Source organism: Oncorhynchus masou, chromosome 18, assembly GCF_036934945.1.
Source record: "Oncorhynchus masou masou isolate Uvic2021 chromosome 18, UVic_Omas_1.1, whole genome shotgun sequence".
NCBI lineage: Eukaryota > Metazoa > Chordata > Actinopteri > Salmoniformes > Salmonidae > Oncorhynchus > Oncorhynchus masou.
The window spans coordinates 78,358,310-78,381,840 of NC_088229.1; the positions used below are offsets into that span (position 1 = coordinate 78,358,310).

At 45.5% G+C, this 23,531-nt stretch overlaps 1 protein-coding gene across 1 annotated transcript in view; it reads right to left on the minus strand.

Moving 5' to 3' along the window:
• The window catches only part of ggps1 (geranylgeranyl diphosphate synthase 1), a 38,499-nt gene that overhangs the window by 9,208 nt on the left and 5,760 nt on the right, over positions 1-23,531 (minus strand). Inside the window, exons 2-3 of the mRNA XM_064924527.1 lie at positions 17,781-17,884; positions 14,175-14,245 (exon numbers count right to left, since the gene is read on the minus strand). Coding sequence (XP_064780599.1) covers positions 14,175-14,245; positions 17,781-17,856 — 147 coding nt within the window. The 5' untranslated portion in view covers positions 17,857-17,884. The remainder of the gene's footprint in view (positions 1-14,174; positions 14,246-17,780; positions 17,885-23,531) is intronic.

Below are 23,531 nucleotides of genomic sequence, written 5' to 3' on the forward strand. Positions count from 1 at the left end.
TGTGTCGTCGTCTCACCACCTAGCCATGTAAATGTGTCGTCGTCTCACCACCTAGCCGTCTCACCACCTAGCCATGTAAATGTGTCGTCGTCTCACCACCTAGCCATGTAAATGTGTCGTCGTCTCACCACCTAGCCATGTAAATGTGTCGTCGTCTCACCACCTAGCCATGTAAATGTGTCGTCGTCTCACCACCTAGCCGTCTCACCACCTAGCCATCTAAATGTGTCATCGTCTCACCACCTAGCCATGTAAATGTGTCGTCGTCTCACCACCTAGCCATGTAAATGTGTCGTCGTCTCACCACCTAGCCGTCTCACCACCTAGCCATGTAAATGTGTCGTCGTCTCACCACCTAGCCATGTAAATGTGTCGTCGTCTCACCACCTAGCCATGTAAATGTGTTGTCGTCTCACCACCTAGCCATCTAAATGTGTCGTCGTCCCACCACCTAGCCATCTAAATGTGTCGTCGTCTCACGACCTAGCCATCTAAATGTGTCGTCGTCTCACCACCTAGCCATCTCACCACCTAGCCATGTAAATGTGTCGTCGTCTCATCACCTAGCCATGTAAATGTGTCGTCGTCTCACCACCTAGCCGTCCCACCACCAAGCCATGTAAATGTGTCGTCGTCTCACCACCTAGCCGTCTCACCACCTAGCCATCTAAATGTGTCGTCGTCTCACCACCTAGCCATCTAAACGTGTCGTCGTCTCACCACCTAGCCATCTAAATGTGTCATCGTCTCACCACCTAGCCATGTAAATGTGTCGTCGTCTCACCACCTAGCCATGTAAATGTGTCGTCGTCTCACCACCTAGCCGTCTCACCACCTAGCCATGTAAATGTGTTGTCGTCTCACCACCTAGCCATCTAAATGTGTCGTCGTCCCACCACCTAGCCATCTAAATGTGTCGTCGTCCCACCACCTAGCCATCTAAATGTGTCGTCGTCCCACCACCTAGCCATCTAAATGTGTCGTCGTCTCACCACCTAGCCATCTAAACGTGTCGTCGTCTCACCACCTAGCCATCTAAATGTGTCGTCGTCTCACCACCTAGCCATCTAAACGTGTCGTCGCCTCACCACCTAGCCATGTAAATGTGTCGTCTCACCACCTAGCCGTCTCACCACCTAGCCATGTAAATGTGTCGTCGTCTCACCACCAAGCCATCTAAATGTGTCGTCGTCTCACCACCTAGCCATCTAAACGTGTCGTCGTCTCACCACCTAGCCATGTAAATGTGTCGTCTCACCACCTAGCCATGTAAATGTGTCGTCGTCTCACCACCTCGCCATGTAAATGTGTCGTCGTCTCACCACCTAGCCGTCTCACCACCTAGCCATGTAAATGTGTCGTCGCCTCACCACCTAGCCATGTAAATGTGTCGTCGTCTCACCACCTAGCCATCTAAATGTGTCGTCGTCTCACCACCTAGCCATCTAAACGTGTCGTCGTCTCACCACCTAGCCATGTAAATGTGTCGTCTCACCATCTAGCCGTTTCACCACCTAGCCATGTAAATGTGTCGTCGTCTCACCACCTCGCCATGTAAATGTGTCGTCGTCTCACCACCTAGCCGTCTCACCACCTAGCCATGTAAATGTGTCGTCGTCTCACCACCTAGCCGTCTCACCACCTAGCCATGTAAATGTGTCGTCGTCTCACCACCTAGCCGTCTCACCACCAAGCCATGTAAATGTGTCGTCGTCTCACCACCTAGCCGTCTCACCACCTAGCCATCTAAATGTGTTGTCGTCTCACCACCTAGCCGTCTCACCACCTAGCCATCTAAATGTGTCGTCATCTCACCACCTAGCCATGTAAATGTGTCGTCGTCTCACCACCTAGCCATGTAAATGTGTCGTCGTCTCACCACCTCGCCGTCTCACCACCTAGCCATGTAAATGTGTTGTCGTCTCACCACCTAGCCGTCTCACCACCTAGCCATCTAAATGTGTCATCGTCTAACCACCTAGCCATGTAAATGTGTCGTCGTCTCACCACCTAGCCATGTAAATGTGTCGTCGTCTCACCACCTAGCCGTCTCACCATCGAGCCATGTAAATGTGTCGTCGTCTCACCACCTAGCCGTCTCACCACCTAGCCATCTAAATGTGTCGTCGTCTCACCACCTAGTCGTCTCACCACCTAGCCATGTAAATGTGTCGTCGTCTCACCACCTAGCCATGTAAATGTGTCGCCGTCTCACCACCTAGCCATCTAAATGTGTCGTCGTCTCACCACCTAGCCATCTACTTGTGTCGTCGTCTCACCACCTAGCCATCTACTTGTAAGTCGCGCTGGATAAGAGCATCTGCTTAATGACTTAAATGTAAAATGCAGTAAAAAGTAAACTGTATATTATAATATATGCCATTTAGCAGACACTTATCCAAAGCGACTGAGTCATGTGTGCATGCATTTTCCATACGAGTGGCCCCAGCAGGAATCGAACCAACGGCCCTTTACCGTTGCAAGCGCCATGCTCGACCAACTGAGACTCACAGAACCACCTGGCTGGTGGGTCAGGGATGAGACAGACACTGTAGTGCTTTTGTAGGTTTCCCCATAACATATATAGTGCACTACTATTAAACAGTGCTTTAACCTTTGACACTGTGAACCCTGGTCTAAAGTAGTGTACTTCATAGGGCGCCATTTTGTACCTGCATAGCTGTCGGTGGACATAAAGTGCTCATCTTGTTAGATTTGTTGTTTAGGAACTTAGTCTGTTGAATATAATACGTGTTTGTTGGAGAGGAATTTAATTTAAAGCGGGGGAGGGGTGGACAACGCCAGTCCTCGAGGGCCTGATTGGTAGAACACCTCTTCTCCATCCTGAGCAAACACAGCTTATCAATCACATTGCATCCCAAACTGAAGATCATGATAAGGTGATTATTAGAGTCAGGTGTGTGAGCTGGGGCAAAACTGTCTCACCAATCAGGACCGAGGACTAGCCCTAACCTCAGTCCTCCCAGCCCTAACCTCAGTCCTCCCAGCCCTAACCTCAGTCCTCCCAGCCCTAACCTCAGTCCTCCCAGCCCTAACCTCAGTCCTCCCAGCCCTAACCTCAGTCCTCCCAGCCCTAACCTCAGTCCTCCCAGCCCTAACCTCAGTCCTCCCAGCCCTAACCTCAGTCCTCCCAGCCCTAACCTCAGTCCTCCTAACCTGGTACGTACAATTTTTTTACGAGGTCTTGGCTGATGTCAAGCAAAGAGGCACTGAGTTTGAAGGTAGGCCTTGAAATACATCCACAGGTAAACCTCCAATTGACTCAAATTATGTTAATTAGCCTATCAGAAGCTTCAAAAGTATGACATTTTCTGGAATTTTCCAAGCTGTTTATAGGCAGTGTATGTAAACTTCTGACCCACTAGAATTGTGATAGATTATTTCACTTAAAATGCAATGTGTCTGTAAACAATTGTTGGAAAAATGACTTGTGTCATGCACAAAGTAGATGTCCTAACCGACTTGCTAAAACTATAGTTTGTTAACAAGAAATTTGTGGAGTGGTTGAAAAACTAGTTTTAATGACTCCAACATCAGTGTATGTAATCTTCTGACTTCGACACCCCTACACTGGCCTCAGTACTAGTCTACAAAGCTCTCCTGACCCCTACACTACAGAGCTCCCCTGACCCCTACGCTACAGAGCTCCCCTGACCCCTACACTACAGAGCTCCCCTGACCCCTACACTACAGAGCTCCCCTGACCCCTATAATACAGAGCTCCCCTGACCCCTACACTACAGAGCTCCCCTGACCCCTACACTACAGAGCTCCCCTGACCCCTACACTACAGAGCTCCCCTGACCCCTACACTACAGAGCTCCCCTGACCCCTACACTACAGAGCTCTCCTGACCCCTACACTACAGAGCTCCCCTGACCCCTACACTACAGAGCTCCCCTGACCCCTACACTACAGAGCTCCCCTGACCCCTACACTACAGAGCTCTCCTGACCCCTACACTACTAGTCGACAGAGCTCCCCTGACCCCTACACTACTAGTCTACAGAGCTCCCCTGACCCCTACACTACAGAGCTCTCCTGACCCCTACACTACAGAGCTCCCCTGACCCCAACAATACAGAGCTCCCCTGACCCCTACACTAATAGTCTACAGAGCTCCCCTGACCCCAACACTACTAGTCTACAGAGCTCCCCTGACCCCTACACTACAGAGCTCTCCTGACCCCTACACTACAGAGCTCCCCTGACCCCTACACTACAGAGCTCTCCGGACCCCTACACTACTAGTCGACAGAGCTCCCCTGACCCCTACACTACAGAGCTCCCCCTGACCCCAACACTACTAGTCTACAGAGCTCCCCTGACCCCTACACTACAGAGCTCCCCTGACCCCTACACTACAGAGCTCCCCTGACCCCAACACTACTATTCTACAGAGCTCCCCTGACCCCTACACTACAGAGCTCCCCTGACCCCAACACTACAGAGCTCCCCTGACCCCAACACTACAGAGCTCCCCTGACCCCTACACTACAGAGCTCCCCTGACCCCTACACTACAGAGCTCCCCTGACCCCTACGCTACAGAGCTCCCCTGACCCCTATGCTACAGAGCTCCCCTGACCCCTACGCTACAGAGCTCCCCTGACCCCTACGCTACAGAGCTCCCCTGACCCCAACGCTACAGAGCTCCCCTGACCCCTACACTACAGAGCTCCCCTGACCCCTAGCGTAGGGGCCAGAGCTCCCCTGACCCCTACGCTACAGAGCTCCCCTGACCCCTACGCTACAGAGCTCCCCTGACCCCAACACTACTAGTCTACAGAGCTCCCCTGACCCCTACGCTACAGAGCTCCCCTGACCCCTACGCTACAGAGCTCTCCTGACCCCTACACTACAGAGCTCTCCTGACCCCTACGCTACAGAGCTCCCCTGACCCCTACGCTACAGAGCTCCCCTGACCCCTACGCTACAGAGCTCCCCTGACCCCTACACTACAGAGCTCCCCTGACCCCAACACTACTAGTCTACAGAGCTCCCCTGACCCCTACACTACAGAGCTCCCCTGACCCCGCTACAGAGCTCCCCTGACCCCTACGCTACAGAGCTCCCCTGACCCCTACGCTACAGAGCTCCCCTGACCCCTACGCTACAGAGCTCCCCTGACCCCTACGCTACAGAGCTCCCCTGACCCCTACGCTACAGAGCTCCCCTGACCCCTACGCTACAGAGCTCCCCTGACCCCTACACTACAGAGCTCCCCTGACCCCTACACTACAGAGCTCTCCTGACCCCTACACTACTAGCCTACAGAGCTCCCCTGACTCACTGTATACCCACAGACCACTAGACAGAGCAAGAGGTAACTACTGTACTAATTACTTGCTGCAGTTCCCAGACAGGGCCACAGTACAGAGAACCTCAAGTCAGTCTGGCTGGCATTGTCAGCTCTAGGCTGGAGGCTGCTAGAGAGGCTGCTAGAGAGGCTGCTAGAGAGGCTGTAGCTGGTCAAGGGGTTTCAGGAGCCAGACGCCGACAGATGGAAGCTCTGCATCATAGAAATAGTAAGATGTAAAGAGGTGTGTGTTTCCTGATGGAGAATAAATAAACAGCCGGACAGATGACAGAGACATGGGTGAACCAGTCACTGGCTGGCTGTATCTGTGCTGTTTCCATGGTGTTGAGGCGACTGACTACAGTGCCTGACAGACCGCTTGTTAATGATGGCGGCAAGCACACTCAGTCTGTTGGCCGGGTTCAGGGAGAGTTTACTGCCAAATAAACCACGCTGCCGCACGGAGATGGAGAGAGAGGGGAGATGAAGCAGAGAGCGAGAGAAAAGGAGAGCGAGTGGAGAGAGAGAAAAGAGAGTGCGCAGAGAGCGGAGAGCGAGAATTAAATTGAAATTGAATTGATAGGGTGGAGAGCTGTGTAATCGCTGTGCTGTGACACAATAACAGATAGTGTATGAAGACAACATGTCACCCATTGTTTAGGGAGCTCTTTGTACACTGAATCTGGTCACATGTTCTGCATTTAAAAATGGAGGCTGCCAACATGCCAGTCAAACAGAACAAATGTCTCTTCATTTGGCATCTCGTATAAATACACCTTTAATTTTCTATTTACCTCAAGTCAGAGGGGCATAGGGCTCACTGGAATATCAAGAGCCCAGGAGCTGCCCGCGAGGGGACCGGAGTTGAGCTGCCCGCGAGGGGACCGGAGTTGAGCTGCCCGCGAGGGGACCGGAGTTGAGCTGCCCGGAGTTGAGCTGCCCGCGAGAGGACCGGAGTTCAAATCAAATTGTATTGGTCAAATACACATATTTAGCAGCTGTTATTAATTAACAGTGTAGCGAAATGCTAGTGTTCCTAGCTCCAACAGTGCAGTAATATCTAACTAAATGCTTGTTCCTAGCTCCAACAGTGCAGTAGTATCTAACTAAATATGCACAAATCTAAAGTAAAAGAATGAAGTTAAGAAATGTATAAATATTAGGACGAGCAATGTCAGTGGCATTGCCCTAAATACAGTAGAATAGAATACACTATATACACATATGAGTAAAGCAGTATGTAAACATTATTAAAGTGACCAGTGATTCCATGTTTATGCACAGTGGGCATACACACACACACGTATGTGTATATATTTATATATGTGTATATATTTATATATGTGTATATTTATATATATGTGTATATTTATATATATGTGTATATTTATATATATGTGTATATTTATATATATGTGTGTGTATGTATGTATGTATGTATGTATATATGTGTGTGTGTATGTATGTATGTATGTATATACAGTGCCTTGCGAAAGTATTCGGCCCCCTTGAACTTTGCGACCTTTTGACACATTTCAGGCTTCAAACAAAGATATTGGATATTTCTAACTTCCAGTTGAAGCTCGCATCCGCTACAAGACCATGGTGCTTGCCTACGGAGCTGTGAGGGGAACGGCACCGCAGTACCTCCAGGCTCTGATCAGGCCCTACACCCAAGCAAGGGCACTGCGTTCATCCACCTCTGGCCTGCTCGCCTCCCTACCATTGAGGAAGTACAGTTCCCGCTCAGCCCAGTCAAAACTGTTCGCTGCTCTGGCCCCCCAATGGTGGAACAAACTCCCTCACGACGCCAGGACAGCGGAGTCAATCACCACCTTCCGGAGACACCTGAAACCCCACCTCTTCAAGGAATACCTAGGATAGGATAAGTAATCCTTCTCACCACCCCCCCTTAATGATTTAGATGCACTATTGTAAAGTGGCTGTTCCACTGGATGTCAGAAGGTGAATTCACCAATTTGTAAGTCGCTCTGGATAAGAGCGTCTGCTAAATGACTTAAATGTAAATGTAAATGTAATAAAACTGTATTTTTTTGTGAAGAATCAACAACAAGTGGGACACAATCATTAAGTGGTACGACATTTATTGGATATTTCTAACTTTTTTAACAAATCAAAAACTGAATAATTGGGCGTGCAAAATTATTCAGCCCCCTTAAGTTAATACTTTGTAGCGCCACCTTTTGCTGCGATTACAGCTGTAAGTCGCTTGGGGTATGTCTCTATCAGTTTTGCACATCGAGAGACTGAAATTTTTTCCCATTCCTCCTTGCAAAACAGCTCGAGCTCAGTGAGGTTGGATGGAGAGCATTTGTGAACAGCAGTTTTCAGTTCTTTCCACAGATTCTCGATTGGATTCAGGTCTGGACTTTGACTTGGCCATTCTAACACCTGGATATGTTTATTTTTAAACCATTCCATTGTAGATTTTGCTTTATGTTTTGGATCATTGTCTTGTTGGATGACAAATCTCCGTCCCAGTCTCAGGTCTTTTGCAGACTCCATCAGGTTTTCTGCCAGAATGGTCCTGTATTTGGCTCCATCCATCTTCCCATCAATTTTAACCATCCTGCCTGTCCCTGCTGAAGAAAAGCAGGCCCAAACCATGATGCTGCCACCACCATGTTTGACAGTGGAGATGGTGTGTTCAGGGTGATGAGCTGTGTTGCTTTTACGCCAAACATAACGTTTTGCATTGTTGCCAAAAAGTTCAATTTTGGTTTCATCTGACCAGAGCACCTTCTTCCACATGTTTGGTGTGTCTCCCAGGTGGCTTATGGCAAACTTTAAACAACACTTTTTATGGATATCTTTAAGAAATGGCTTTCTTCTTGCCACTCTTCCATAAAAGGCCAGATTTGTGCAACATATGACTGATTGTTGTCCTATGGACAGAGTCTCCCACCTCAGCTGTAGTTCTCTGCAGTTCATCCAGAGTGATCATGGGCCTCTTGGCTGCATCTCTGATCAGTCTTCTCCTTGTATGAGCTGAAAGTTTAGAAGGACGGCCAGGTCTTGGTAGATTTGCAGTGGTCTGATACTCCTTCCATTTCAATATTATCGCTTGCACAGTGCTCCTTGGGATGTTTAAAGCTTGGGAAATCTTTTTGTATCCAAATCCGGCTTTAAACTTCTTCACAACAGTATCTCGGACCTGCCTGGTGTGTTCCTTGTTCTTCATGATGCTCTCTGCGCTTTTAACGGACCTCTGAGACTATCACAGTGCAGGTGCATTTATACGGAGACTTGATTACACACAGGTGGATTGTATTTATCATCATTATTTTCATTCATTTCATTTAAGTCATTTAGCAGACGCTCTTATCCAGAGCGACTTACAAATTGGTGAATTCACCTTCTGACATCCAGTGGAACAGCCACTTTACAATAGTGCATCTAAATCATTAAGGGGGGGGTGGTGAGAAGGATTACTTATCCTATCCTAGGTATTCCTTGAAGAGGTGGGGTTTCAGGTGTCTCCGGAAGGTGGTGATTGACTCCGCTGTCCTGGCGTCGTGAGGGAGTTTGTTCCACCATTGGGGAGCCAGAGCAGCGAACAGTTTTGACTGGGCTGAGCGGGAACTGTACTTCCTCAATGGTAGGGAGGCGAGCAGGCCAGAGGTGGATGAACGCAGTGCCCTTGCTTGGGTGTAGGGCCTGATCAGAGCCTGGAGGTACTGCGGTGCCGTTCCCCTCACAGCTCCGTAGGCAAGCACCATGGTCTTGTAGCGGATGCGAGCTTCAACTGGAAGCCAGTGGAGAGAGCGGAGGAGCGGGGTGACGTGAGAGAACTTGGGAAGGTTGAACACCAGACGGGCTGCGGCGTTCTGGATGAGTTGTAGGGGTTTAATGGCACAGGCAGGGAGCCCAGCCAACAGCGAGTTGCAGTAATCCAGACGGGAGATGACAAGTGCCTGGATTAGGACCTGCGCCGCTTCCTGTGTGAGGCAGGGTCGTACTCTGCGGATGTTGTAGAGCATGAACCTACAGGAACGGGCCACCGCCATGATGTTGGTTGAGAACGACAGGGTGTTGTCCAGGATCACGCCAAGGTTCTTAGCGCTCTGGGAGGAGGACACAATGGAGTTGTCAACCGTGATGGCGAGATCATGGAACGGGCAGTCCTTCCCCGGGAGGAAGAGCAGCTCCGTCTTGCCGAGGTTCAGCTTGAGGTGGTGATCCGTCATCCACACTGATATGTCTGCCAGACATGCAGAGATGCGATTCGCCACCTGGTCATCAGAAGGGGGAAAGGAGAAGATTAATTGTGTGTCGTCTGCATAGCAATGATAGGAGAGACCATGTGAGGTTATGACAGAGCCAAGTGACTTGGTGTATAGCGAGAATAGGAGAGGGCCTAGAACAGAGCCCTGGGGGACACCAGTGGTGAGAGCGCGTGGCGAGGAGACAGATTCTCGCCACGCCACCTGGTAGGAGCGACCTGTCAGGTAGGACGCAATCCAAGTGTGGGCCGCGCCGGAGATGCCCAACTCGGAGAGGGTGGAGAGGAGGATCTGATGGTTCACAGTATCGAAGGCAGCCGATAGGTCTAGAAGGATGAGAGCAGAGGAGAGAGAGTTAGCTTTAGCAGTGCGGAGCGCCTCCGTGATGCAGAGAAGAGCAGTCTCAGTTGAATGACTAGTCTTGAAACCTGACTGATTTGGATCAAGAAGGTCATTCTGAGAGAGATAGCGGGAGAGCTGGCCAAGGACGGCACGTTCAAGAGTTTTGGAGAGAAAAGAAAGAAGGGATACTGGTCTGTAGTTGTTGACATCGGAGGGATCGAGTGTAGGTTTTTTCAGAAGGGGTGCAACTCTCGCTCTCTTGAAGACGGAAGGGACGTAGCCAGCGGTCAGGGATGAGTTGATGAGCGAGGTGAGGTAAGGGAGAAGGTCCCCGGAAATGGTCTGGAGAAGAGAGGAGGGGATAGGGTCGAGCGGGCAGGTTGTTGGGCGGCCGGCCGTCACAAGAAGCGAGATTTCATCTGGAGAGAGAGGGGAGAAAGAGGTCAGAGCACAGGGTAGGGCAGTGTGAGCAGAACCAGCGGTGTCGTTTGACTTAGCAAACGAGGATCGGATGTCGTCGACCTTCTTTTCAAAATGGTTGACAAAGTCATCTGCAGAGAGGGAGGAGGGGGGGAGGGGGAGGAGGATTCAGGAGGGAGGAGAAGGTGGCAAAGAGCTTCCTAGGGTTAGAGGCAGATGCTTGGAATTTAGAGTGGTAGAAAGTGGCTTTAGCAGCAGAGACAGAGGAGGAAAATGTAGAGAGGAGGGAGTGAAAGGATGCCAGGTCCGCAGGGAGGCGAGTTTTCCTCCATTTCCGCTCGGCTGCCCGGAGCTCTGTTCTGTGAGCTCGCAATGAGTCATCGAGCCACGGAGCGGGAGGGGAGGACCGAGCCGGCCTGGAGGATAGGGGACATAGAGAGTCAAAGGATGCAGAAAGGGAAGAGAGGAGGGTTGAGGAGGCAGAATCAGGAGAAAGGTTGGAGAAGGTATGAGCAGAGGGAAGAGATGATAGGATGGAAGAGGAAAGAGTAGCGGGGGAGAGAGAGCGAAGGTTGGGACGGCGCGATACCATCCGAGTAGGGGCAGTGTGGGAAGTGTTGGATGAGAGCGAGAGGGAAAAGGATACAAGGTAGTGGTCGGAGACTTGGAGGGGAGTTGCAGTGAGGTTAGTGGAAGAACAGCATCTAGTAAAGATGAGGTCGAGCGTATTGCCTGCCTTGTGAGTAGGGGGGAAGGTGAGAGGGTGAGGTCAAAAGAGGAGAGGAGTGGAAAGAAGGAGGCAGAGAGGAATGAGTCAAAGGTAGACGTGGGGAGGTTAAAGTCGCCCAGGACTGTGAGAGGTGAGCCGTCCTCAGGAAAGGAGCTTATCAAGGCATCAAGCTCATTGATGAACTCTCCGAGGGAACCTGGAGGGCGATAAATGATAAGGATGTTAAGCTTGAAAGGGCTGGTAACTGTGACAGCATGGAATTCAAATGAGGCGATAGATAGATGGGTAAGGGGAGAGAGAGAGAATGACCACTTGGGAGAGATGAGGATCCCGGTGCCACCACCCCGCTGACCAGAAGCTCTCGGGGTGTGCGAGAACACGTGGGCGGACGAAGAGAGAGCAGTAGGAGTAGCAGTGTTATCTGTGGTGATCCATGTTTCCGTCAGTGCCAGGAAGTCGAGGGACTGGAGGGAGGCATAGGCTGAGATGAACTCTGCCTTGTTGGCCGCAGATCGGCAGTTCCAGAGGCTACCGGAGACCAGGAACTCCACGTGGGTCGTGCGCGCTGGGACCACCAGATTAGGGTGGCCGCGGCCACGCGGTGTGGAGCGTTTGTATGGTCTGTGCAGAGAGGAGAGAACAGGGATAGATAGACACATAGTTAACAGGGTACAGAAGAGGCTACGCTAATGCAAAGGAGATTGGAATGACAAGTGGACTACACGTCTCGAATGTTCAGAAAGTTAAGCTTACGTAGCAAGAATCTTATTGACTAAAATGATTGAAATGATACAGTACTGCTGGAGTAGGCTAGCTGGTAGTGGCTGCGATGTTGACACTACACTAATCAAGTCGTTCCGTCGAGTGTAATAGTTTCTACAGTGCTGCTATTCGGGGCTAGCTGGCTAGCTAGCAGGTTAATTGCGTTACGTTACTTTAAAAGAACGACAATAGCTGGCTAGCTAACCTAGAAAATCGCTCTAGGCTACACAATTGTCTTAGATACAAAGACGGCTATGTAGCTAGCTAGCTACGATCAAACAAAACAAACCGTTGTACTGTAATAGTTACTACAGTGCTGCTATTCGGGGGCTAGCTGGCTAGCTACGTTAAAAGAACGACAATAGCTGGCCAGCTAACCTAGAAAATCGCTCTAGGCTACACAATTGTCTTAGATACAAAGACGGCTATGTAGCTGGCTAGCTACGATCAAACAAATCAAACCGTTGTACTGTAATGAAGTGAAATGAAAATGTGATACTACCTGTGGAGCGACGCGGAATGTTGACCGGGTAGTTGGAGTTCAATTCGGTAGAGGTTGGCTCGCTGTTGGCTAGCTAGCTAGCAGCATTTCCTACGTTAAGGACGACAAATAGCTGGCTAGCTAACCTCGGTAAATTAAGATCATTAGTCATTTAGGTCAACATTGGATCATTCAGAGATCCTCACTGAACTTCTGGAGAGAGTTTGCTGCACTGAAAGTAAAGAGGCTGAATAATTTTGCACGCCCAATTCTTGAGTTTTTTATTTGTTAAAAAAGTTTGAAATATCCAATAAATGTCGTTCCACTTCATGATTGTGTCCCACTTGTTGTTGATTCTTCACAAAAAAATACAGTTTTATATCGTTATGTTTGAAGCCTGAAATGTGGCAAAAGTTTGCAAAGTTCAAGGGGGCCGAATACTTTCGCAAGGCACTGTATATCAATTAGAAACTCGTTCCCCAAATATATATATATCAATTAGAAACTTCTTCCCCAAATTCAAAATTAAACATTTTACATTCACAGAACAATCTAACAAAGAGAAACTTTATAATTTTTGAAAGTTCTGATGTTATAGAGTTGGCAGCACAGTATGTCACAGCTTGCCACCAGCTAAGGGAGGAAACATCATGTACTATTTATATAGCCATTATTTTACTGCTTTTCTTTAAATACTTGTTACTTTTCCGTATTTTTTGAAACTGCACTGTCGGTTATATAAGCATTTCACTGTGAGGTCTACTACACCTGTTGTATTCAGCATTTCACTGTGAGGTCTACTACACCTGTTGTATTCAGCATTTCACTGTGAGGTCTACTACACCTGTTGTATTCAGCATTTCACTGTAAGGTCTACTACACCTGTTGTATTCAGCATTTCACTGTGAGGTCTACTATACCTGTTGTATTCAGCATTTCACTGTGAGGTCTACTACACCTGTTGTATTCAGCATTTCACTGTGAGGTCTACTACACCTGTTGTATTCAGCATTTCACTGTGAGGTCTACTACACCTGTTGTATTCAGCATTTCACTGTGAGGTCTACTACACCTGTTGTATTCAGCATTTCACTGTGAGGTCTACTACACCTGTTGTATTCAGCATTTCACTGTGAGGTCTACTACACCTGTTGTATTCAGCATTTCACTGTGAGGTCTACTACACCTGTTGTATTCAGCATTTCACTGTGAGGTCTACTACACCTGTTGTATTCAGCATTTCACTGTGAGGTCTACTACACCTGTTGTATTCAGCATTTCACTGTGAGGTCTACTACACCTGTTGTATTCAGCATTTCACTGTGAGGTCTACTACACCTGTTGTATTCAGCATTTCTGGTTGTATTCAGCGCATGTGACTAATAATATTTGATTTGATGAGGTTCTCCCATTCTTCTCTGCAGATCCTCTCAAGCTCTATAGAATAAGGCAACTTACCGTAACAAAATGTGGAAAAAGTGGAGCGGTCTCCTAAGGCAGACGTATCTAGATAGAGTCTGTTGTCATTACGTTATACCTGCTGCTGTAACGTCTCACTCTCTCTCCGTGACCAATGGCCCACTCGCATTGGCACACATACTCAGGTGGTGCCAGATTTGTAAGTGATTGATACATTTTTTTTAAGTGTGCCTAAATGAATTACATGAACCAAAATGTAACTAAATTTACATGACTTTCACAGGCCTGGAACACAACATTTTCTAATTACATGAGTTTTTCAGTATTTTTGTACAAACCCGTATTTACAGAGTATTTATAAAGCTGAATGTTAAAAGGATGCTATAATAGGATCCCTATTCCCTTAATAGTGCACTACCTTTGACCAGGTTCCCCATTGAAACATTCCGGTCCTTACCTGCAGTTTGTCCTTGGGAACATTGAGCCAGTGGTTAAACGCCTGAGAGAGTTTAGTCCGTACTTGTTTTCCTGAAAAAGTCCAAAAGGAAAAGTTTGTTTAATAAAAAAAAGACAGAGTATGGAGTACTATGGACAAACAAAGACCACTGCCATGCTTGCATCCCAAATGGAGCCCTATTCTCCAATAGTGCTCAAAAGTAGTGTGCTACATAAGGAATAGGGGGGCATTTGTGACAGACATGTTTCAAAGCTCAACAGGAAGCTAAAAAAGTATTTCCCCACTTCTTTACTTTGAACAACCAGGACTGTATCCCAAATGGCACTCTATGCCCTGTATTAGGGCACTACTATACCGTATATAAAACATGGACCTGGTCAAAAGTAGTGCACTATATGGGGAATACTATTTTGGGACACATTCCAGAAAACATCCCATTGAATCTGGAGTATGATAACAGCCTTCTACAGTAAAAACCAGGTTTACTAGAAGATGAAAAACCCTTCTATAAACCCGAATGGGTTTACTAGGAAAGATGAAAGGCATTTCTACAGTTATTTTGTCAGCTTTGTTTAGGAGAGAAGGTTCTGGATGAGGTGTGAATACTACTGAATAATAATAATAATAAATGAATAATGAATGAATAATACTAATGAATTGACACTCCTCGACCACTTATCGTTTTAAGGGTCACGGATGAGAGAGGACGGAGGAGATGAGACTTTTGCCCAATTGAGAATTTCCCCCATGTACTTCCTATCCATATAGTAACACATCACTGGAGCTGAGCTCCCTGCCATCCAGGACCTGCACACACCTGGTATAGAACAACACCCAACATTTTTTAATTGCCAGCGTAAACATGAAGGGGAGAGAGGACATCCCTGTCTTGTGCCCTTTTCTTAAGCAATTTTATCTGATAATGTATTATTTGCATATATTTTTGCTTTAGGACATTTATATAATATTTATTACATGTATTATTTCAGCTGTAAAGTTGCAAGCATCCAAAGTTTTGAATGTAAAAAGGACATTCAAGTCTGTCAAAAGCCTGTTCAGCATCAACAGACACTACTGATACTTACAAAAACAAGATAAAAATGTGTGTATTTTTAATAAACCCCGTTTGACTGATATGTATCAAGTCTGGTAAAAAGGTATTTCTTTAAACTTAAAGGGTCTAAAATCAGCAGGGGACACACTTCAGATTTTCCTGGTTTTAATATAACTGAAATAACCGTTTAAATATATGGCACTAGGAAGTACTGAATTAAGTGACATGTCATTTGTGTAAATAGGCGCGGCACTAAGTCCCAAAACCTTCAATAGATTTCTATTTGAAAGCCATCCATTTCTGGTTCTTTTCTCCGTGTGAATATTTTAACAGTGCCTAATATTTATTTTGGGGTGATCTGTGTTTAGTAATGATGTTTTGTCAGTCGTGTTGGTCTAAGAAGACTGTAGGTTCAGTTCAACTGTTTAATTGTATAGAAAGAGCTTTTCAAAATTGTCATTAGTTACTTTGTTTCAAATGAATGTATTTGTAGTATTCTGAGTTTGGCCTCCCGGGTGGCGCAGTGGTTAAGGGCGCTGTACTGCAGCGCCATCTGTGCCATCAGAGACTCAGGGTTCGCGCCCAGGCTCTGTCGTAACCGGCCGCGACCGGGAGGTCCGTGGGGCGACGCACAATTGGCCTAGCGTCGTCTGGGTTAGGGCTTGGTCGGTAGGGATGTCCTTGTCTCATCGCGCACCAGAGACTCCTGTGGCGGGACGGGCGCAGTGCGCGCTAACCAAGGTTGCCAGGTACACGGTGTTTCCTCCGGCACATTGGTGCGGCTGGCTTCCGGGTTGGATGCGCGCTGTGTTAAGAAGCAGTGCGGCTGGTTGGGTTGTGTATCGGAGGACGGATGACTTTCAACCTTCGTCTCTCCCGAGCCCGTGCGGGAGTTGTAGCGATGAGACAAGATAGTAGCTACTACAACAATTGGATACCACGAAATTGGGAAGAAAAGGGGGGTAAATTTTTTTTTTACAAATAAAGCATTCTGAGTTTAACCTGTAGTTGTTGGCGCTCTTCTAAAAGTGAAATATTCCTGCTGAAGTTCAGACATTTTAATTAAATTCTAAAAAATAGTGATTCATTTCTAACTCCGATTTAATTTGAGATTATCATTCTCCTAATGAACACCTTAAAAGCATCCCAAATTATACCAGGGGTCAGTTTCTCTGTCCTCTAAGCCTACATTTGTTTAAAGGTAAAAAATAAATAAAAATACCTTTACAGTCTTGACGGACGTGGTTCATTCTTTATATTCGGTGTATTTTCTGTTGTAATTAAGCATGATACCGGGACCTCAACTGTGGGACCTTAAATAGACAGGCCTTTCCAAATAATGTACAATCAATTGAATTTACCAATGGTGGACTCCAAATCAAGTTGTAGAAACACCTCAAGGATGATCAATGGAAACAGGATGCACCTGAGTTCAGCTTCGAGTCTCATAGCAAAGGGTCTGAATACTTATGTAAATAAGTTATGTATTTATTTTATACATTTGCAAAACATAAAAAAAAAAAAAATACTTTCACTTTGTGTAGATTGATTACATTTTTTCCCCTTCTTCAATTAATTGAATCAGGCTGTAACGTAACAAAATGTAGACAAAGTCAAAAGGTCGGAATACTTTCCTAAGGCACTGTGACTACAGTAAAGTACACACACTAAAGCACATGTCAAACTCATGCCATGGAGGGCCGAGTGTCTGCAGGTTCGCTCCTCCCTTGTACTTGATTGGTGAATTAACGTCACATAATTAGTAAGGAACTCTCCTCACCTGGTTGTTTAGGTCTTAATTGAGAGGACAAACCAAAATAACAGCAGACACTAGGTCCTCCATGGAATGAGTTCGATGATACTGCACTAAAAAGGGTAAAAAATGTGTTGAGCAAAACAGTGTTTTTTTTTTTTAGACAACTGAAAAGTTGAAGGAGTACTGAAGGATTTGGTCTGATGGGATGACGTTATCGGCATCCACCGTTGTTTGAGAAAACAATAGAGAACTTAAAAAGGAAAGTGCCTTTTTTGTTCAGTAAATCAGGTGTTAAATGAGGTGAAAAAAGGAGACAGCCGTTTTAAGGCAGATGGTCCCGTTGATCACTACCTCAAGGGGCTGTGTCCAACAGCTTGATGTTCTGCTCCCTGGTCCATTACAGGATGACGTCACCTCCAGAAAACGCCTATTTCTTTAGGGCTCCTGATTCAAAAGGAGGATCTATAGGACTAAGATAACTACTGGAGCTGAAAGACGAGGAATACAAAACGTCTCATACAGGCTGTGTGAGTTTAATGAAAACCACACAGCCAAGGACCACCAGCTGTTTCCGACATGTTGGTATCATGGCTGTAGGGCCTTCCTTACCTGACAGCTGCAAAGTGTGTGTGTGTACCTGACAGCTACACAGTACGTACACGTGTATGTGTGTGTGCATATATGTACCTGGCAGCTACACTGTGTGTGTGTGTGTGTATGTATATATGTACCTGGCAGCTACACTGTGTGTGTGTGTGTATATATGTATGTGTGTGTGTGGTGTATATGTGTGTACCTGGCAGCTGTAGCAGGTACTTGTAGGGTTCCAGCAGAATCCTCTCGGGCCCTGTTGGATCCATGTCTCCATCCATCACTTACGGTTTCCACCAATCAATGAACCTGCAGGAGTAGAGAAAGAAAGAGAACTAACAAAAATAAACAATAAAATATATATTTTTTTAAAGCGACAAAGAAAACTAATTTCAAAAGTACTCTGTGGTAAATGTCCCCCTATTCCGTGCACTACCTTTGTCCCTGCTCAAAACGTGTGCACTACTTAGGGCATGAGAATGTGTGCACTACTTGAGTTCCTAAAACCTCTCAGACCAGCATGTTCACTTATAAATCTGGGGACACCCTAGGTCCTACTGCATGCCTGTGGTGTAGGATGGGAAATCTGAAACCACTCGAAGGTGGGACGTCCCTCCTACCATTTGATTCGCTCTACAGACTGTCCAGCAACTCCTTTCTGAACGTCACAGCCACTGACAAGCCTGCAGTCAGTACATTAAGTAGAGCAGCAGGAGGGACTGGTTGTCACTCCAGCACATTCAGATATCGATTTATAGCCAACTTGATCAAAGTAAATCTAAAATAATTCTGAGATTTTAAACAAAAAAGAAACACTGTCAGACAGACACGATTAATATGAGATAAAGTCAGTTCATGAAGACAAGCTAGGACTGTGATGTGCTGGAGGCAAAACATTTAGTGGCCCCCTCTTGATGCCAGGGAACATTTGAAGTTTTAAAGTAAATTTCCTATTCTACCCATTTTGCCATGGGGCAGGTATATTTTTTCTGCAGTTTTCCAGCTAATGTCCTGCAATCTTCATATTATTTTAGATGGGGTGGAGATTACTTTTGGTGCAATTTTCACATGTACAGTGCATTCATACCCCTTGACTTATTCTTTAATAGTTGTCACAGCCTAATTGCAAAAATAATTTAAATATATTTCTCACCCAATACCCTGTAAATGACAAAATTAGAAACATCTACATTTTCACAAGTACTCACACCTCTTTGCTATGACACTCCAAATTGAGCTCCGGTGCATCCAATTTAAATTTGATCATCCTTGAGATGTCACTACAACTTGGAGTCCACCTGTGGCCAATTCAATTGCTTAGGCATTAAAGAAACACACCTGTCTATATATAAAAAAATAATTTAAAAAAAGGTCACACTGTTGACATGTCAGAGAGACTGAGGGAGTACAGGGCTTAGTATGTGTCTCTCTCTCTCTAAAAATAGATTTTGGCTTGGAAAAGTGTAATATTTTCAGAAGGAGTTGGGTAATTGGTTAAGAGCGGAGGACTGGAGGGAAAAGAGAGGTTGAAAAGACTAAGGGAGGCAGAGGATGGGTTTTAATCTGTTGAAGCTGGAAATAACAAGGGACAGGGTCTGTCGAGGAAGATGAATTTCAAGCAGAGACAGGCGATACTGTATCAGTTGACAAGTCAAGTAGAAAAGGTTCTTGTACAATGTTGGCAGAAATGGCATTCAACACAGTGCTACATTATTACATTAGCAACTGTTCTACAATACCCTGATGATTGATCCCACGCATTTAATTATAATTCTTTATTTTATCCGGCAAGTAAATTAGGAAACAAATAATATTTACAATGATGGCAAGAGGCCTCGTGGAGCTGGGGGCTGGGATTAAAAGGAAAGTATGCACTGTGGGAACACCTGCTCTGTCCATGACAGACGGACCAGCTGAAAGCAGGGATCCCTTATTGGATGTCACTTGTTAAATCCACTTCAAAATCAATGTAGGCGGAGAGACCGGTTTAAAGAAGGATTTTTAAGCCTTGAGACAAGTGAGTCATGGATTGTGTGCCATTCAGAAGGTTGAATGGGCAACAAAAAAAATATTTCAGTGCCTTTGAACGAGGTATGGTAGTAGGTGCCAGGCGCACCGGTTTGAGTGCATCAAGAACTACAATGTTGCTATGTTTTTCACCCGCAACAGTTTCCCCGTGTGTATCATGATCCACCACCCAAAGTACATCCAGCCAACTTGACACAACTGTGGAATGCATTGTAGTCAACATGGGCCGGCAACCCTGTGGAACGCTCTCGACACGTTGAGTCCAAGCCCCAATGAATTGAGGCAGTTCTGAGGGCAACAGTGGGTTCAACACAATATTAGGAAAGTGTTCCTAAAGTTTGTACATTGTATGTAGCCTTAGAAATAAGGTTAATGAAATCAGAGGCTTACTTACATCAGATAACATTCATATATTGACCATCTCTGAGACTCACATACTACTGTATCATCAAAGGAAGTAACAATGCAAGAGAAGAGACAGGAATTCCTATGATGGAGGTGTTACTCTTTATGTTCAGAGCCATATTCCTGTAGTGTTTCAGGGGTGAAAGATGTGAAATCACAATGAATTAACAATCAAAAAAAGTGTTGAACATAAGATAGTGGGCATTACAAGTGTTATCAGTTCAGAATGTTGTCCTTAAAACGTTTGAAAATATGCCACGTACATTTGAAACATGCCAAAGTTACTGAAAAAAGGTTATGACAGAGTGAATAACAAAATTAAAATGAGGGCCCGCCGGCTAGTGAAATTATGGCACAGATTTTAGACATGGACGAGAAAGAATTGTGGTTTCCAAAATCCTTTTAGTTCCAGCCCTGGGTATGGGGGAGTTAGTATTTCAAAGTCTTTTGTGTTGAGGAAGGACCTCTGTCCTGGAGGTGACTGTAGTGGAGGTGCTGTAGTGGTGTGGGTCGAGGTCAAGGGCCGTGGGCATGTGCCCTTCTTGCCGAGTCAGTATATGTTCATGATTACTATGAGTTTAGATAGCGGACTCGTCCAACTTACCAATATAAACATTGTTAGCTGACATGGCTGATTGAGTGACTGAATTCAACAGTATTTACACAACAGTCACTTTTTGACAGTATCCCTTTCGATCTAAACAAACAAACGTTCCATAAACGTTCCATAAACGTTCCATAAACGTTTGACCTGGAAGTTATATTTGGAAGGAAGGTGTGAGAAAGTTACGTTTTTGCCAAAACATTCAGGAGATAAAACCCATTACCCCACCATACCATAACCCACCATACCATACCCCACACCATACCCCACCATACCCCACCATACCATGACATCTGGAAAAGACAAATCGTTGAATTTGATATAATAGGAAAGCTTACAAACAGTGTTGTCAAACTATGCTAAATGGAGGGTCGTGGCATGTCAGAGTAAAAAGTAAAATAAAAAAACACAAATATAAAAACGCAACATGTTAAGAGCTGAAATAAAATAAAAAACAGAACATTTCTCAATTTTTATGCACAAATTTGTTTACATCCCTGTTAAGTGAGCATTTCTCATTTGCCAAGATAATTCATCCACCTGACAGGTGTGTAATATCAAGAAGCTGTTTAAACAGCATGATCATTACACAGGTGCACTTTGTGCTGGTGACAATAAAAGGCCATTAAAATGTGTCACACATCACAATGCTACAGATGTCTAATGTTTTCAGGTAGCGTGCAATTGGCATAAATGTTGCCAGAGAATTGAATGCTAATTTCTCTACCATCAGCCACCAACATGGTTTTAGAGAATTTGGCAGTACGTCTAACCGGCCTCACAATCGCAGACCACACGTATGGAGACGTGTGGGTGAGCGGTTTGCTGATGTCAACGTTGTGAACAGAGTGCCCCATGGTGGTGGTGGGGTTATGGTATGGGCAGGCGTAAGCTACGTTCAATGAACACTATTGCATTTTATCGATGGCAATTTGAATGCACAGAGATACCATGACGAGATCCTGAGGCCCATTGTCATGCCATTCCTCCGCCGCCATCACCTCCTGTTTCAGCATGATAATGCACGTCCCCATGTCGCAAGGATCTGTACACGATTCCTGGAAGCTGAAAATGTCCCAGTTCTTCCATGGCCTGCATACTCACCAGACATGTCACCCACTGAGCATGTTTGGGATGCTCTGGATCAATGTGTATGACAGCATGTTCCAGTTCCCGCCAATATCCAGCAACTTGACAGAGACATTGAAGAGGAACAACATTCCACAGGCCACAATCAACAGCCTTATGGTGGTGAAACCAGACACGGACTGGTTCTGATCCAGTACCGTTTTGTATTTTACATCTGTGAACAGATGCATATCTCTATTCCCATTCATGTGAAAGACAGATTTGGGCCTAATGGATTTCAACTGACTGATTTCCTTATATGAACTGTAACTCAGTAAAGTCTTTGAATTGTTTGCGTTCATACTTTTGTTCATTTTTTAAATGTTTTAATTTTATTTTACCTTTATTTAACTAGGCAAGTCAGTTAAGAACAAATTCTTATTTTCAATGACGGCCTAGGAACAGTGGGTTAACTGCTTGTCCAGGGGCAGAACGACAGATTTGTACCTTGCAAGTTTAAATCCCCGAGCTGACAACCAACCTTACTAGTCCAACGCTCTAAACACTAGGCTACCCTGCCGCCCCACATTGAATGACACTAACTGGATTGTTAGATTTCAGAGTAGCGTTTGAGGTTATTGATCATATATTGTTATTGAAAAAAAATGAACTTGTTATGGATTTACATCACATGGTGGGAGAGTTACTTAGTTAGTCCAATAGAACAGAGTATTCATCATCAGCTACAGTACCAGGCAAAAGTTCAGACACTCCTACTTTTCTTTACTTTTCTTTAATTTTACTATTTTCTACATTGTAGAATAATAGTGAAGACATAAAATCTATGAAATAACACATATGAAATCCATGTAGTTCAACAAATCAAAATCTATTTTATATTTGAGATTCTTCAAAGTAACCACCCTTTGCCTTGATGTCAGCTTTGCACACTCTTGGCATTATCTCAACCAGCTTCACCTGGAATGCTTTTCCAATAGTCTAGAAGGAGTTCTCACATTATGCTGAGCACTTGTTGGCTGCTTTTCCTTCACTCTGCGATCCAACTCATCCCAAACCATCTCAATTGGGTTGAGGTCGGGTGATTGTGGAGGCCAGGTTATCTGATGCAACACTCCATCACTCTCCTTTTTGGTCAAATAGCCCTTACACAGCCTGGAGGTGTGTTGGGTCATTATCCTGTTGAAAAACAAATGATATTCCCACTAAGCCAAAACCAGATGGGATAACGTATCACTGAAGAATGCTGTGGTAGCCATGCTGGTTAAGTATGCACTGAGTTCAAAATAAATCACTGACAGTGTCACCAGCAAAGCACCCCCACACCAACACACCTCCTCCTCCATGCTTCACGGTCGGAACCACACATGCGGAGATCATCTGTTCACCTACTTTTCGTCTCACAAAGACATGGCGGTTGGAAGCAAAAATCTCAAATTTGGACTCAGACCAAAGGACAGGATTTCCACAGGTCTAATGTCCACTGCTCATGTTTCTTGACCCAAGCAAGTCTCTTCTTCTTATTGGTGTCCTTTAGTAATGGTTTCTTTGCAGCAATTTGACCATGAAGGCCTGATTCAGGCAGTCTCATCTTAATAGTTTGATGTTGAAATGAGTCTGCTACTTGAAGTCTTTATTACTTTAGTTCATTCAGTAAATATTTTTCTTTGCTCTTTCTTGAATTGCATTGTTGGTTAAGGGCTTGTAAGTAAGCATTTCATGGTAAGGTGTACACCTGTTGTATTCGGTGAATGTGACAAATAAAATTTGCTATGAAGCATTTATTTGGGATACAATTTCTGATGCTGGTAACTCTATTGAACTCTAATGAAT